The sequence below is a fragment of the Acipenser ruthenus genome, chromosome 28 (genome assembly GCF_902713425.1).
Source record: "Acipenser ruthenus chromosome 28, fAciRut3.2 maternal haplotype, whole genome shotgun sequence".
Lineage (NCBI taxonomy): Eukaryota > Metazoa > Chordata > Actinopteri > Acipenseriformes > Acipenseridae > Acipenser > Acipenser ruthenus.
Window position 1 is genome coordinate 21,258,622 of NC_081216.1, and position 17,796 is coordinate 21,276,417.

Below are 17,796 nucleotides of genomic sequence, written 5' to 3' on the forward strand. Positions count from 1 at the left end.
TCTGATACTCTCTGATAGACTCTGATACTCTCTGATACTCTCTGATAGACTCTGATACGCTCTGATAGACTCTGATACGCTCTGATACGCTCTGATACGCTCTGATACTCTCTGATACGCTCTGATAGACTCTGATACTCTCTGATACGCTCTGATAGACTCTGATACGCTCTGATATACTCTGATACTCTCTGATACGCTCTGATAGACTCTGATACTCTCTGATACGCTCTGATAGACTCTGATACGCTCTGATATACTCTGATACTCTCTGATACGCTCTGATAGACTCTGATACGCTCTGATACGCTCTGATACGCTCTGATACTCTCTGATACGCTCTGATAGACTCTGATACTCTCTGATACGCTCTGATAGACTCTGATACGCTCTGATATACTCTGATACTCTCTGATACGCTCTGATAGACTCTGATACTCTCTGATACGCTCTGATAGACTCTGATACGCTCTGATAGACTCTGATACGCTCTGATACTCTCTGATAGACTCTGATACTCTGTGATAGACTGATACTCTCTGATAGACTCTGATACTCTCTGATACGCTCTGATACTCTCTGATACTCTCTGATAGACTCTGATACTCTCTGATACTCTCTGATAGACTCAGATCCTCTCTGATAGACTCTGATACGCTCTGATAGACTCTGATAGACTCAGATATACTTTGATAGACTGGCAGACTCAGATATACTCATATAGACTCATAGGTGGGGTGGAGAGCAGACCAAGGAATGGAACTGTATTGATTTAAACTGTTTTACCACAAAATCCTGGAAGCTCAGCAGGTACAATAGGCCTGCATGTATCTCTGGATGTACGTGGCACTGTGTATGTATTAATTACAGGGAAATATGTGAACTAGGGCATTCAGAGTCCTGTTTGCAGAACAGCAACAAACATCAGAAACAATGGCTTGGACTTTCCAGAGTTTGAAACAGCTTTAGACTTCAGTGAAAAATGAGTTCAAGGAATAATGAAAGTGATGAGATCAAAGAGAGTGGGATTACAGTCCTACTACCCGACCTTTCTGAATGAAACAAGAGACGCCTTATAACAACAGCACTGTGGAAAATAGAGCCCCTGTCTCTACAGACAACCTCTTTAAAGTTTACTCAGTTGAATTTGCACATTAGTTTTACCTTTTCCCATGGGCATACGATGCATGTACCATAGTTTACCATGCTTTACCAGACCTCCCTGTGCTTTACAATGCTTCCCTATGCTTTACCAGACCTCTCTGTGCTTTACAATGCTTCCCTATGCTTTACCAGACCTCTCTGTGCTTTACAATGCTTCCCTATGCTTTACCAGACCTCTCTGTGCTTTACAATGCTTCCCTATGCTTTACCAGACCTCTCTGTGCTTTACAATGCTTCCCTATGCTTTACCAGACCTCTCTGTGCTTTACAATGCTTCCCTATGCTTTACCAGACCTCTCTGTGCTTTACAATGCTTCCCTATGCTTTACCAGACCTCTCTGTGCTTTACAATGCTTCCCTATGCTTTACCATACCTCTCTGTGCTTTACAATGCTTCCCTATGCTTTACCATGCTTTTACTGTGCTTTCTTCCACTGTGCTGTACGCCCCTCATCTCCAATCCCCTGCAGCACATGAATGAGGGAGGGAGATATTGCTGATATGTTTGCATTTGTTTAAAAATAGTTCTGAATAAAATAAGCAGCAGTGAATATGTAACAAAGAGCAGAGAGAGGGTGCTGTTGGTTATTAACGCGGTGAATCTGAGCGTGGGAGGGCAGGCGACTCAGCTCAGAGACAGGGAGGGAAGGTGCAGCTGTGATTCACACCGTGTGAACGAAGAGGCCTTGAGGCAGTGTTCTCAATCCACCAGGAGCGTGGGAGAGAGGGAAGGAATTAGAGAGAGAAGAGGAGGAGAGGGGAAAGAGGGAGAAGAGGAGAGAGAAGGGAAATGAAAGGGGGAGAGAAGGACAGAGAGGGGAAAGAGAGGGAGCGAGAAGGAAAAAGAGAAGGAGGAGTAAAAGGTCTCAACTCTCTCTCTCCCACTCCGGCCTTTCTTTCATTGTGAGGATGGAAAGTCCTGGAAAGTTTGATCCCCCCCACCCCCCCCCAAGCTATTCCAGTAGGATGTCCCGTTCATCACTGGCCCCGATCATAAAGGGAAGATCATTCATCTGAATTTTTAATCCTCCAGTAACCCATCTGTCCTTTTTCCTGTTTAAAATTTAAAATTTCATAAGAGGGAGCAGATGGAAGATGTAATTACTGAGGGGTTATTATGCAGAGAGATGTCAAGGTTGTGCAGGAATGTGAATGAGTAGTCTGAGAATGCGCTTCTGGTTTCATTTCAGCGATGCTGTTGATGGCACTAGAGCCCGAACCCCTGCTTGCTTCACTCAGCCTCTTCTGGTTTCATTTCAGCGATGCTGATGAAGGCTCTAGAGCCCGAACGCCTGCTTGCTTCACTCAGCCTCTTCTGGTTTCATTTCAGCGATGCTGATGAAGGCTCTACCTAGATTGCCTCACTTGTTGACTACAGTACACATTTCCCTATGAACAGCAAATTGAACTGTCTCTCGAAATGGGTGTGAAGCCGGCATTTGATTGGCTGAGAGCTTCAATGCGCTGAATGCTTTAATGTTGCGGTCGAAGTAGTGCACTGATCACTTATTAATAATTAATACGAGCTCTGTTTAAATGAAACGCAAGCTGCTCATTGAAGTTTCCAAACTCAAACCAGTGAAAACGTGTTGAAAACCAGGGGGGGCCTTTGAACCCTCTAGAAGTGTACTTCCTGCCTTCCTCCCTTCCTTCTTCTCTCCCTTTCTTCCTTCATTCTGTACTCCCTCCCCCTCCAGTATTGAACCCCAATGATAACTCCATCAGCACTACAGCCAGTAATGATGGATCGCTCAATTTACTAAAAACTACAAGAACTTAACAAATCAATTTCCATTCGGATTCAGCTTCCAATAACAAAAGACCACATAAACACAAAAATGTATAAAGGGACATGGTTTAGTCTCCCCTGTGCTGTACCCTGCTCCCCTGTGGTGTGCTGTGTTTTTTTCCATGGTAATACTGTGTATTAACCACAGTGTACCCTGGTTTACCATGTTTATTAATATGCTTTACCATACCTCACTGTTCTTTACAATGCTTTCCTATGCTTTACCCTGCTTTCACTATGCTTTATTAGCACAGGTGAATAAGAGAAGGAGATCTCCTCTCCAGGGTTTAGCTGTTGCAAAACGCCCTGCTCTGTTTATCCGTTGGGCTGGGTCTTTTTCACAGAGCCCAGGCTGAGCAAATACACACAGATACTCTCTGCAAAGCAAACACCATGCAGCCTGATAGTGAGTGTGTGGAAGTGCTTTTTCTAAACCAATAGGTACATTTGCTTTGTGTTCTATAGCTACCTACATGCATTTCCCAGCAAGATTTCAAAAGGGAGGCACCACAGGCACGGCCAGGCAGGCAGATACAGGAGCAGCGGCTCAGAATCTCAGCTTGTGTTTTTCCAGAAAAGTCGCTATTTTGTTGTCCCTGGGATTGTGAAACGGCTGCTATAGGAGACCCTGATCCCTGAAAAGCTGGGCTGAGTCATCCTTCAATTAGAAAAGTGTCCCACAGTAAAAGCACAGCACAGTGTAACAAAGCACAGAGAGGTATGGTAAAGCATAGGGAAGCATTGTAAAGCACAGAGGGGTCTGGTAAAGCATAAGGAAGCATTGTAAAGCACAGAGAGGTCTGGTAAAGCATAGGGAAGCATTGTAAAGCACAGAGAGGTCTGGTAAAGCATAGGGAAGCATTGTAAAGCACAGAGAGGTCTGGTAAAGCATAAGGAAGCATTGTAAAGCACAGAGAGGTATGGTAAAGCATAGGGAAGCATTGTAAAGCACAGAGAGGTGTGGTAAAGCATAGGGAAGCATTGTAAAGCACAGAGGGGTCTGGTAAAGCATAGGGAAGCATTGTAAAGCACAGAGAGGTATGGTAAAGCATAGGGAAGCATTGTAAAGCACAGAGAGGTCTGGTAAAGCATAGAGAAACACTGTAAAGCACAGAGAGGAATGGTAAAGCATAGGGAAGCATTGCAAGCCATGGTAAACTATGATAAAGGCAAACTATAGTCATGGGCGAAAACTGCTAAATTACTGTGGACTTCTACTGTGCTGAACTTTTGGAAGACGTGGAACCAGTTTGCCTTCCAAAATATCTCTAGATCTCTATAGAAATAAACCGAAAATGAAAGAAATATGTTGCCAGTTCTTACAGATCCATGGACAATTATAGAAATATATGGAAATGTATAGATATGGATAGGAACGGCCGTTCAGATATCTGGATAGGAAAATAGGAACCGCGATATAAAGTTTTTAAGGATTCCTGACCGGACTGATGGGAATGTTCAGTTTCTTTTCCTGCAGCTCCCAGGAGTTTAAATCTCAATGAAATTCTAATGTTCCCGCAGCAGCAGCAGCAGCAGCAGCAGCAGCACCCAGAGTAGTGTTTGAACCTCCTCAGGTTCATTATTTATTGAAATGGCTCAATTGACAGCAAATACAGCCAGGTTTGCTCCCGGTTATTGCAGTTTTAAAAAAACAAATTGAGCCGGGTTTAAAAACAGAGGCAGACAGGAAGGACAAAGCAAAGCCTGCTGTTAACACTACAACACCAATGAAGAACAGCTTGCTGCCCGATGATAATCTCATCTCCTCTGTGTGTTTGTAGCTCATTAGCCCTGCTCAGAATGGATTTAAACAGCCCTCCATTCCCAAAGGAGAGGCGATGGCGTATGGAAGCTAAATCTATATCTATGTGAAATATGGAGGTTTAAAAGGTGAGGGTACCCCCTCCTCCCGATTAGGGAACCCCACTTTGAGCAGAAGAGAAGCACGCTTTTTGGTGGGGACTTCTTTCAGCAGGACAGTAAGATAGGTAGAAAAAACAATACAGTTAAATAAAGTAAGAACATGATCCTGCAATTCAGAAACATTTTCACAACCAGACGGACAACACAAAACTACAACCAAAGAGAGTACTCTGATTTGAGACTCTTCAGGCCAGACATTGTAACCACATTGTAATCACTTTGTAATCACATTGCAATCAAATTGTAATCACATTGTAATCACCTTAATCACTTTGTAATCAATTTGTAATCACCTTGAAATTGCATTGTAATCACTTTGTAATCACACTGCAATCACTTTGTAATCACATTACAATCACTTTGAATCACTTTGAATCCCTTTGTAATCACATTGTAATCACTTTGTAGTCACTTTGAATCACTTTGTAATTGCACTGTAATCACTTTGTAATCACTTTGTAATCACATTGTTCTGCTGAATACAGGAACGCACAGTGCCACAGGGGATGCTTTGCTTTTGTCCCGGCCCCTCTGTCTCTCTGTTGTAGAGTCGTTTCCTGGATGGAAGAGACGAGGAGCGCAGGAGAGTTCCTGTCTGGTTTCACTGCATGAAGTGGAGGGAGGGAAACAAACAGACAGACAGACAGACACACAGACACACACACAGAGACACACACACACAGACACACACACATACACAGACACACAGTCAGACAGACACACAGTCAGACACACAGACACACACACAGACACACACACACACAGACACAGACACAGACAGACAGTCAGACAGACAGTCAGACAGACACACAGACAGACACACACACAGACACACACACAGACAGACACACAGTCAGACAAACAGTCAGACAGACACACAGTCAGACACACAGACACACACACAGACAGACACACAGACAGACACACAGTCAGACAGACAGGCAGAGAGGCAGAGAGATAGGAACACTGACACAAAGGCAGACAGACAGACTGAGAGACAAATATTGATGTAGGCTGTGCCGGCAGTTCTGAACTCAGAGCTACAGACAGGGCCCCCCATAGCTAGACTCAGGACTGCACTCAGTTCTGAACTCAGAGCTACAGACAGGGCCCCCCATAGCTAGACTCAGGACTGCACTCAGTTCTGAACTCAGAGCTACAGACAGGGCCCCCCATAGCTAGACTCAGGACTGCACTCAGTTCTGAACTCAGAGCTACAGACAGGGCCCCCCATAGCTAGACTCAGGACTGCACTCAGTTCTGAACTCAGAGCTACAGACAGGGCCCCCCATAGCTAGACTCAGGACTGCACTCAGTTCTGAACTCAGAGCTACAGACAGGGCCCCCCATAGCTAGACTCAGGACTGCACTCCGTCTGTTTACACTCTCCCTTTTCTGGAGTGGATCTGGAATCAAACACAGACCTGACAGGAATGACTGGCTGCACATCATCTCTCGTGTCATAACTCATTTGTCTCCCCTCCACCCTCCCCCTCCTCTCTACTCCAGGCTAATTTCTGCTTGACTGTGCTCCAGCAGTTCTGTTTTTCTAAGTAAACAGTCCATCCTCCTGGGGGGCACACACACTCCCTCTCTCCCTCCCTCTCTCTCACACACACACACACTCCCTCTCTCCCTCCCTCTCCCTCACACACACTCCCTCTCTCCCTCCCTCTCTCTCACACACACACACTCCCTCTCTCCCTCCCTCTCCCTCACACACACTCCCTCTCTCCCTCTCTCACACACACACTCCCTCTCTCCCTCCCTCTCTCTCTCACACACACACTCCCTCTCTCCCTCCCTCTCTCTCACACACACTCCCTCCCTCCCTCTTTTCACACACACTCCCTCTCTCCCTCCCTCTCTCACACACACTCCCTCTCTCCCTCCCTCTCTCCCTCACACACACTCCCTCTCTCCCTCCCTCTCTCACACACACTCCCTCTCTCCCTCCCTCTCTCTCTCCCTCACACACACTCCCTCTCTCACACACACTCCCTCTCTCCCTCCCTCTCTCTCTCTCACACACACACTGCCTCTCTTCCTCCCGCTCTCTCGCACACTGTCACCTGAGTCTCAGTCTGCTACATGGATTCAGTTCTAATTGTGAATAATGAAATACATTTTGTTGGAAGGAAGCAGCTCTGCGCCCCACTCTCCAGAACATGTCAGCAGCTCTAAAATTAGCTCCCTGGTCCCCTCAACACAGCGGAACAAGCAGCCAACAGATACACACAACACACAACACAGACACACACACCACACACACAACACACCACACACACCACACATACAACACACCACACACACACAACACAGACACACACACCACACACACACCACACACACACCACACACACAACACACCACACACACACAACACAGACACACACACCACACACACAACACACCACACACACAACACACCACACACACAACACACCACACACACACCACAACACACAACACACCACACACACAACACACCACACACAACACAGACATACACACCACACACACAACACAGACACACACACAACACACCACACACACAACACACCACACACAACACAGACATACACAACACAGATACACACACACACTGGCACATTGGTTCCCAGCATGCAATACCGGGGTAGCTTCACAGAACGGCTGCAGTTTCAGTTCAGCCGCCGGGGGAGCTCTTCAGCTGTGTAGCAAAGAGCGTCTTTACAGTTTTTAGCGTGTTCTGTGTGACAGCACTGGCGCATGCGCCCAAGTGTGTGCGTGTGTGTGTTCATGTATCTCTGCGTGTATCTGTGTGTACCTGCGTGTATGTGCTGGACCTGCAGTGCCCGCGGGGCCTTTCAATCTAAAAGAAACAATTGTAATAATCGCGATTCGTTTATTAATTAAATCATTTCACTGAACTGAACATTTTCCGTTTTTTATATTATTATTATTATTATTATTATTATTATTATTATTATTATTATTATTATTATACATGTTTTATGTTGAAAATAAAACATAATGCTAATAATGAAAGTAAATTATTTTAGCTGAATCATTTTGAAGCCTCATTTGCATTCCTTCCCGGAGGTAGTTGTGTGTGCCTCCCCCTCTCCCAGTTCCTACGGCCTCTGTGTCTGTGTCCGGCGCACACTCACACCTTCGCATGTTTCACAGGGGAGTTCCCTCGGCCGGTAGCTTTTCCAAGCGCGCAGTGCCGTCAGGGTGCAGCTCAGGTGAAGGTCGGTCTCGGTTCCTGCTCGGCAAAGCACGGCCAATGCGTGGTATTCGCCCGGGGAAACAGTGACGAGGTGGACTTTCTGCATGCAGGGCGCTGCTGGCTACAGTAAAGCGTACAGGAGGCGACAGAGAAAACCAAGGAATTATATTGCACAGTAGAATTGAAACTGAACATTTCTGACATGCAGTCATGTGATTGAAACAGACTTGCCTCGCTTTAATAAAATGCTGTTATGAAACAAGAATCGAGTGAACGATGTTGTATTTTTTATTTTGCAATTTACACAAATGGTTTACTGTGGTAGAGTCGATCAAACGGTTAGATAGCACAAACGAGGAGGCGGATTTGAAGAGTCACGTGTTGATTCTGGACACGAGCAGAGTCGGAGGCGAAAACAATGCAAACAGTGTTTGTTGGGCTTGCATTGCTGGTAATTGAGAATCCAACTCATTTTAAGGCCGGGTCTGACCCACTCTGTAATAGTTCTGATATCTACCGTGTTACCCAAACCATTCTAGAATTGTTCTGATATAGGTCGCTCAACCCATTCTAGAATTGTTCTGATATAGGTCGCTCAATCCATTCTAGAATTGTTCTGATATAGGTCGCTCAACCCATTCTAGAATTGTTCTGATATAGGTCGCTCAATCCATTCTAGAATTGTTCTGATATAGGTCGTTCAATCCATTCTAGAATTGTTCTGCTATAGGTCGCTCAACCCATTCTAGAATTGTTCTGATATAGGTCGCTCAATCCATTCTAGAATTGTTCTGATATAGGTCGCTCAACCCATTCTAGAATTGCGCGCAATGGGTCCACGCGTTACAGAATTCTGTTTGATCTAGGGGAAGTTCTCTGGCAAAAGAAAAATGTAAAACATGACCGATTAAAAAAGTTAAATTATAATCAAGCAATGGTACGTATATCCGGCTTAGCTCGCTTGTTGGCGGGGTCAGCTAGGATCCTGAACTGCGTCACCTGAGATACAACCACCCTCACCTTCTATACAAACAAAACGTCACCACGCCTTTACAGGCTCTGTCTGGGTTCGGGTTTGGAGAAAGGTGTCCCACCTGCGCTGCCGTTGTGACTCCGACAGGCACGCAATATAACCTGTGGTGCTGCACGACTCTCAGTAAATCTACCTGCCCCTGTCAGCCTACACCTGTCTGCAGTACGAGATAGATACCTGTGCGGCGGCGCCCCGGTTCCTCAAGCATTGCCGCTCCGGGGTTTTGGTCTATAATTGTCCATGCAAAGTGTCTGCCAGAGTGATTTTTTTTTTTTTGTCAAGGACTATTGGGAGAGGTGTGGGGTGTCGTCCCTTGCGTAGCAAGCTTATATTTACTTCTTACTGTATTTATTATGAATCTCATAAAATCGAATTAATTCACTTATCCAGCGCTTTCAGCTCTCAGTCCTTTGCTGTGTTTGTGTTCTCGCTCTCTCTCCGTGCGTTTTTGCGAGAAAGAGGAAGAGAGAGAGGGAGGGAGGGAGAAGGAAAGAGAGAGAGAGAGCAGCCCAGCGATGATGAGGATGACTCGCTGTGTCTCGTACTAGCAGCATAGCTAGTATAACACACACACACAGAGATCCACGAGTAGAGATCGCTTCTACAGATTGATAACAACCAACCCCGAATTAAACACACACCTGCCTGCGCTGCAGCCAGCTCTGCGGGGGAGCACAATAGGGAACTCGCGAAGAGGCAAATCGCAGCAGAACAAGACTCAAGACTATAGAGCCACCGGCAGCACGTCACCGGGTACCGTGCAGCGTGTCCACAATACAAACAAGGGACCGGGCGGCAGGAGAGCCAACAACTGGTTTACAATACAAAGAGACGGGGACCGGGAAATCTAGACAGCCATGTACATCAACACGGACAGCCAGAGGCAAGGTAAGACACGGGCTCTGTATCTTTCCAAAGCGGTGCACGGGGGATAGCGTCTTTATTTGTGCGGTAATAGTTATTTTCAGTTGCATTATTAGCAGTATTTGTTTTTTTTATCAGTAGTACTGTTCTCTCTCTTCTCTCCTTTGCTGTAAAAAGCACAGGTGTTACTTTATGCCCCCTGAAGTGGTGAACGATCCCCGTCTCTCCGAGACTGATCTGTTGCGTGGGGGAGCTCGTAGCGATCAATGTCTGATCCACTTTAACAAGGTCAAACCGACACAATAATTGCGGCCCGTTTATGTCGCACGAGGACGCGTGCACGCCGCTCAGTGATTTGTATGTATTTAGGGATTTCCTTTATTGAATTAATTAATTGCATTTCTTTTGTGTTCGGGAGTAAGTAAGTTTGCTTTGTGTGCTAGCGTGTTTGCACGGTGTGTGTGTGTGTGTGTGTGTGTGTGTGTGTGTGGATGCTGTGCTCGCCGACCATCGCTCAGGTTATTTGATTTGATTAAAAACGAGAGATGAAAGGAAAGAGCGGGCGCTTGTTTTGGAAGCACCTGCTGCACCGAATTGAGTGAAATTTAGATAGCTCGGTTATTTAGGAAGAAGATAGAATAACGTGCAACAGATATGCAATTAAAGTAATCGCCAGTGACAGGACTTCTTTTTACTATTATTGTAATGATTCATATATTATAATTGAGACGTGTGTTCTGGGTGTAGAGATTATGTAAACTGACTCGCTATCACTGCTAATGCATTCACAATAGCATTGATAATAATGCGAACATTATTATTATTATTATTATTATTATTATTATTATTATTATTATTATTTTTATTATCGTTGTTGTTGCTGCTGTTTTAGTTCGACTTCTCTGACACCGATGTAGTTCGTGTTTCTTTTGTATTCTTGTTCCCACGCGCCGTGCCACGGTCTCCTTGTCAATTCCACGCGCGTCTCAAGATCAGACTCGCGCAGTTCAGGGTGATTAAACACACTGTCGAATGGCAGGGGATGTGTTAGTTATATTAACAAAAAAAATGTGTGTTGCAAACTATCCATCGTCTAATTATTATTGTTATGATTTATTTAGCCTATTGTTATTGAGAAGGCGTGTGAGAGGGGGAGAGGGGGAGAGGGGGAGAGGGCGGCGCGTCTCGTTTTGAATTCAGCCCCATACCTGTCATTGTCCCTGTTCTTCTCTTTCAGCAGCCCTGTGTAATATGTTGTGCTGTGCTCTAACAACCCCTCTGTATAACTCCGGGGGATCTGCTGCACGATATAAATGCCAGTTGTTCCTCATCAATCGCAGCGTTTTTTTTTGTATGGAGCTGCATTCTTATTAAAACGCACACGCTTTGTTCGAATTGCAGGCAGACCAGTTGCATGCGTGTGTGTGTGTGTGTGTGTGTGTGTGTGTGTGTGTGTGTGTGTGCGTGTGTGTGTGTGTGACTGCTGAGCGCCGCGCTTGCTGTCTCTCCGTTGCAATCCGTTCACAGGGCGGAGAGCGGGGAGGCTGGATTCATTACATCGCCGTTCTCCAACTCCCACACCATCCTTGCAATAACAAGTGGCATCTCATATTGTATTGTATTGTATTGTATTGTATTGTATCTATCGACTGGGCTGTCACTCTGTAATGCGTGTGTATATGGGTTGCTGTTGGCGGTAGAATCGGGGACTAGTCACTTGTCATTAGCCAGAAAACTTTGCTGAATAATAATAATAATTCTAGCAATAACCAATTTCACACTGAACCCGTTTCTGGCATTATACACTCCTGCACCGACCAGCGGGTGCTGGCAGGCTGGTCTTGTTTCCTGCGCGGTGCGCGGAGCTGTCATAATACTTGTTGGACATTGCCATTCATTTATTAGACTTTATTTATTTATTTTTTATTCTCTGCTAATCTGCTGAGGAGGGGGCGCAGATGTTAATCCGCGCTCGGGGAAGCAGCCTGGCATGCAAGGGTAGAGAGGGCACATGTACCGCAGCCTGAAGAGAGAGAGATTAAGGCGCTTGAAATAGACCGTCCCTCCGAGCGAGCCATGGACGGGCAGGCAGGCAGGAGAGCGGGCGATAATTACTGTGCAGCGCGGAGGAGCAGCCGCGCATGTCATCGCCTTGAGCAGCACAAGGTCATCTGGAGAAATCCGATCGGAGAAAGAGAGAGACTGTCATGGAGCTCAGGACTCTCAGTGCCTGTCATTTACACGCTCTCACACACTCCCACACTCCAGAAGACAGAGAAGAAGCAGCGCCCTGAGTGAGCAAGGACCGCAGCTGATGAGAGACAAGGCTGAGGCGGAGCGAGTCCCTGGACTTCTTTATAACCTTGTTGCGTGACTGTTTGTCTCCCTCCCTCCCTACCTCCCTCCCTGACTGCCTCCCTGCCTGTATTTGAAGCGCTTCACCTCTCCTGGTCCAGGCGGTGCTGTGGCGCAGCGCCCAGACCCTGTGCCTGCCAGCACAGCTACGTATCGATTGGCTTTTTAATCTACCATAGAGCTTTTAATAACTGTCCCCCGGCCACACCCCAGCGAATACCTGCTTTGATTTGCGATGCCTCCTATGTGACTGCGATCTGTCCCCCAGCGAGGGGCTAACGTAAGAATAGAAGATAAGTTTGGGAAGTAGAAGAGCCCCCCTCCTGGTACAGTGTCTAATTAATCCTAACAGCAGCCCCGTGCGCCGGGTCCCGTGCTGTCACAGTGTGAAGCAGTTTCATTGAGAAGCACGATGCACTGAAGCACAGCAATACAAACGCTTTGCTTTTTTTTCTATTTCTTCTTGTTTTTGTTTGAGTCGTATGAATTTCCAACTCGGCTGTATAATTGGTGTGTAATTATCAGCGTGACATAAACCGTGTCTGATGAGGTCTCCCGCGGAGCTGTCGGGAACTCTAGCAGGATGAGCAACAGTGCGCATTGTGGAAGTGCTTCAGTAACTACGTGTTCCTTTATAAAGGGGTTTATGACCCCCACATTATGTTAAATCCGTTTGTTATTTTAAATGGCTTTTTTTCATAGCTATTAAAATTGCCCAACGCCTCCTACACTCCATTCACCCTTTTAAAAAGTTTCCCATAGTAAAAGAATAGCATACCCCTCTCTCTCTCTCTCCATCTCTCTCTCTCCCTCTCTCTCTCCATCTCTCTCTCTCTCTCTCTCTCTCTCTCTCCATCTCTCTCTCTCCATCTCTCTCTCTCTCTCCATCTCTCTCTCTCTCTCTCCATCTCAAATTCAAATTCAAATTCAAATTGGCTTTATTGGCATGACAATAAAAATAATTGTGTTGCCAAAGCACATACATGGCATAACCAACTCAAATATACAGACAAAGAATTTTTCTTAATACTAACAGTATCCCTCCTCCCTCTATATTAATACAGTAAACAGAATCCCTCCCTTCCCCTCTATATCAAACAGTACCCCCTTCCCCCCTCTATATTAAACAGAATCCCTCTCTCTCTCTCCATCTCCCTCTCTCTCTCTCTCTCTCCATCTCCCTCTCTCTCTCTCTCTCCATCTCCCTCTCTCTCTCTCTCTCTCCATCTCTCTCTCTCTCTCCATCTCTCTCTCTCCCTCTCTCTCTCCATCTCTCTCTCTCTCTCTCCATCTCTCTCTCTCCCTCTCTCTCTCCATCTCTCTCTCTCTCTCTCTCTCTCTCTCCATCTCTCTCCATCTCTCTCTCTCTCTCCATCTCTCTCTCTCCATCTCTCCATCTCTCTCTCCTCTCTCTCTCTCTCCATCTCTCTCTCTCTCTCTCTCTCCATCTCTCTCTCTCTCTCCATCTCTCTCTCTCCATCTCCCTCTCTCTCTCTCTCTCCATCTCTCTCTCTCTCTCTCCATCTCTCTCCCCCCCCCCCCCCCGTCTGTAGATGGTTTTACTGAGTGCTCTGTAGACCCACGGGTCTATTCTGCTTAAGTAGCCTGTTTTACTGAGTGTGTATTTAGTGCTGAGTGAGTGACAGAGCATCACAGTAGTGGTTAGGGTCAGCGCTAAGCCAGCCTCCCTCCCTCTGCCCGTCCAAACGAGTTAGCTGCACAGCACTGCGTGTACTGATGTGCACAGAACAGCCACTGCCATCTCCAGCATGATTAGGACAACAGAGCAGACCCTTGGGGTAAAAAGCACCCCCTGTTATCTTCAATTTATTTTTTGTAATCTGCATTGATTGCACAATGGAAAGGCAGCCGGATCAGAATCCCTGGATAGTTAGCAAAGGTGCCAAATTGATTTTTATCACAGTCAGAGAATTTGTACAAAAATGAAACCAAACCAGCTTTGTGAAGAAAGGAGAGGCAGAATGCCTGTCCATGCCAGACTGCACTGATCCCTGAGATATCCATGTCGGACTGCACTGAGCGCTGTGTCCTGTACAGAGCAGTGAGAGTGGCTGCCCTCTTTAGTGTGTCACACTGAGCCAGCGCTTTCTGCTCTTATTGTGGTTTATCATCTTGAATCCTGCATGGCTGCGATTGCAGGGGGGGTCACAGAGATCCCTTTGGGTCAATTAGACACACCTGTGCTCAACCTGTCCCACTGCTGCATGTCACAGAGCCCCAGGCTCACAAACTCATTCCCTTTCCTCCCGGATCACACACGCACACATTTCTATCTCTGTATATCAATATACATGCAAGGAAATGAATCTCAATATTATCAATGTCTGTCTACTTTTTGATATAATTGTATAGCATACATAGTTACCTTGATATGGATGCGATACAGCCAGCTCACCTTTCTTTGTAGGAGAAGGTTTGCATCAAATGGCTTCGTTTCAATGTTAGTGATGTCAGATTGAGATTAGCTATGCTGTTGAATGTATGCCCATTGAATATTATAATGCATGTAATACAGGGTCTGGGTAAGATTCTCACTCAAGGTCAAAGCCACCTGTGGAGTGAGCAGAGCCATTGCAGCCCCCTCCTCCCGTTGAAAGCGACCTATTTCTCTGTTAAATGTGGATTATAAAACCCCACCATTGTCTCGCTCTCTCTCCTCTATTTCATTTAAGATTACTTTTATTTCCTCTCCCCTCATTCCATTGCAGTCTGACAGGGTAACACATCTCTGGCTAATACTGATACAGAGCTGTGTACAGAAACATGCCAACCTAGAATTCTAGCTGACAATTCAGCAAGAGATCTTAGCAACTGGCTGTGTCATTTTTCATTCTCTTAACAACACAAATGCTTAAAAGCCTTTGCTAACACGCTGTCCTCTGAATGTGTGCCGCGGTGCAAGCGTTTTTTCAGCGAGGTAAATGAAGATTCATTTCACAAGAAGCATCTGGGAGGCCTGGAATGAGCTTCAGAGGTTCCTGTCCGACTCCTCCTGTGAAATGAGTCTTCACATCCCTCTGCGAGCCGTCCCCAGCCCTCCTGCCCTCGCTGGCAATATGTCTTCCTTAGATGCTGCCAGACACCCCCTTATCAGAAACGTCTCAAAGTCTAGTGCTAGCCCTGAAGAGACTCTGGGCTGGTGGCTGCCGTGGATCCTCCTCTCCATGTCGTTTAGTTTCTTGCTCCCCGTCAGATCCACCTAACACTGGAGCAGAGAGGACAGTCTTCCTTCACACACACCCTCACTGGAGCAGAGACTCGCAGGGGGTGTGTGAAATCAAATCCAGTGGTCTCAACCTAACCTACAATAAACACTTTCACCCAGGACTGAGCTGCGAGGAGCCTGCACTTACACAGGGAGCTCTCAGAATCATGTCTCTGCTCTCAGTGCACCAGGAACAGCAGTCTGTAATTAAGGAATAGGAAGAGAATATGAAACTGTTGTAATTACTGAACCTGTGATTATCACATTGTTTTTCTTGACATTACTGAATTAAAAAAAATAAAGTCGGGCCTTCTCATTCCAGCACAATGGCCTGTTGTCTCTCCCGCGCTGAGTTCTGAATCACAGGCAGCGTACTTTTAAATGAGGAGAGATATAGAGACAAGGCTAATTGCGTTGTGTTATCTCAACAACACACCCCTGACAGAAGTTACAGAATATTACTGCAGCCTGTTTATACCAGCACCTCTGAAAGGATTCCTGTACCCTCTCACGAATGCACCAGTTACTCCCCACAGCACAGTATTCTGCCTGCTCTGGTAGACAGACTCCTGTTTCCTCTAGTTTTTACCCCAAGGCGAGATGGTTGTCGCTGCGTGTGTTTTTGTAACAGTATCAGTGTCTGTATGATTGCACAGCGCTGCAGTGAAATGAAGGCATTAACGGATCCATGAGTGTGGAGTTTGCGGTTCTAATTCTGTTTTACCTTTTTAATATAGTCTAGTTGTTACTGAGAATTGGACAGGACTGCATGGCATGCAGAGAACTTGCCCACCACGACTGTCACATGACTGGGGATGTGTGTCGCACCATCCGTTGCTCTCTGGCTCTGGGTTCGAACGCTCGGTGGGTTAGTTGCTCTCTGGAGCTGGGTTCAAATGCTCAGTGGGTTCCTAGATTCCTGTGTTCCTCTCTGTGCTGTATTTTTGTCTGAAGCTCAGTTGGGCTGCGCCAAAAACCAAAAAACCTGAAACCAACCAAATTCAAACATCCATTGTCATTCCGAACCACCCTGGTGAACGGCACTGTCCTCAAACAGCAGCTGATGAAACAGTATCGAGTTCAGAGACACGGAGAGGATATGGAGCTGCTCCTGGGCTGCCTTCTCTCCTGAGAGCTGCTGTGTGTGTTTTGTGTAGCGGGAGAAAACTAGCATCTCTCCCTCGCCCTCTCTCTCTGCTCCCTCTCTCAGCAGTGCCCTTGATCCTACTAGCAGCGTGTGTTGAATGTGTATTGGGAGAAGGGGGGGGGGGAGATTGCCTCTGAACACTCGCACCCGGAGTCTGTGCTGGAGGGAGGGATAGGAATCAGGGAGGCCAGGTGAAATCCACTGGAACTAGAAACATGAGGAAACACTTGAATATTTTTGGTTTCCTGAAAGACATCCTGTTTAGATCCGTGTTGTGTGTCTCCCTGAAACGCCCAGAGTCACGCACACATTCTCACTCACACACACACTCACACTGACCCGCCCAGACTCACACTGACACACACACACCCCGACACACCCAGACTCACACTGACACACACACACACACTGACACACACACAGCACTGAAACACTCGCTCATACACACACACACACACCGACACACCCAGACTCACACTGACACACACACACACACTCACACACTGTAGTTACTCTGCCTTGATCAGTAGCTGAACTCCAGCCTGACAATCGGACTGATCTCGTATGTTTTTATGAAGGTTATAAATTAATAACCTTTTATAATTCCGTACAGCTCTTTATTATAGATATCTTCAGTTGTTAGACTAATGAGGATGAATCATTCAATGTAATTATTACATGTCCGGGAGATTGTCATTAAAATGACTAAGTGCTGCTGTGGCACTGTGTGCTCTAGAGCTCCTGCCCCCTCACCTCACACAGATACTGAGCCCTGTGCTGTACCGGCCCTGCAGAGAGACACAGACCCTGAGCCCTGTGCTGTACCGGCCCTGCAGAGAGACACAGACCCTGAGCCCTGTGCTGTACCGGCCCTGCAGAGAGACACAGACCCTGAGCCCTGTGCTGTACCGGCCCTGCAGAGAGACACAGACCCTGAGCCCTGTGCTGTACCGGCCCTGCAGAGAGACACAGACCCTGAGCCCTGTGCTGTACCGGCCCTGCAGAGAGACACAGACCCTGAGCCCTGTGCTGTACCGGCCCTGCAGAGAGACACAGACCCTGAGCCCTGTGCTGTACCGGC

The 17,796-nt window shown here is 46.6% G+C and overlaps 1 protein-coding gene across 5 annotated transcripts in view; it reads left to right on the forward strand.

Moving 5' to 3' along the window:
* The first annotated feature begins 9,280 nt into the window (after positions 1–9,280).
* LOC117434915 (synaptotagmin-7-like) overlaps positions 9,281–17,796 on the forward strand; it is an 81,292-nt gene continuing 72,776 nt past the window's right edge. For 2 of the 5 annotated variants that reach the window (XM_034057638.3, XM_059003067.1), the window contains exon 1: positions 9,281–10,011. In XM_034057638.3, coding sequence (XP_033913529.2) covers positions 9,981–10,011 — 31 coding nt within the window. In that variant the 5' untranslated portion in view covers positions 9,281–9,980. The remainder of the gene's footprint in view (positions 10,012–17,796) is intronic. The other 3 variants (XM_034057635.3, XM_034057636.3, XM_034057637.3) reach the window with 3 other exon arrangements.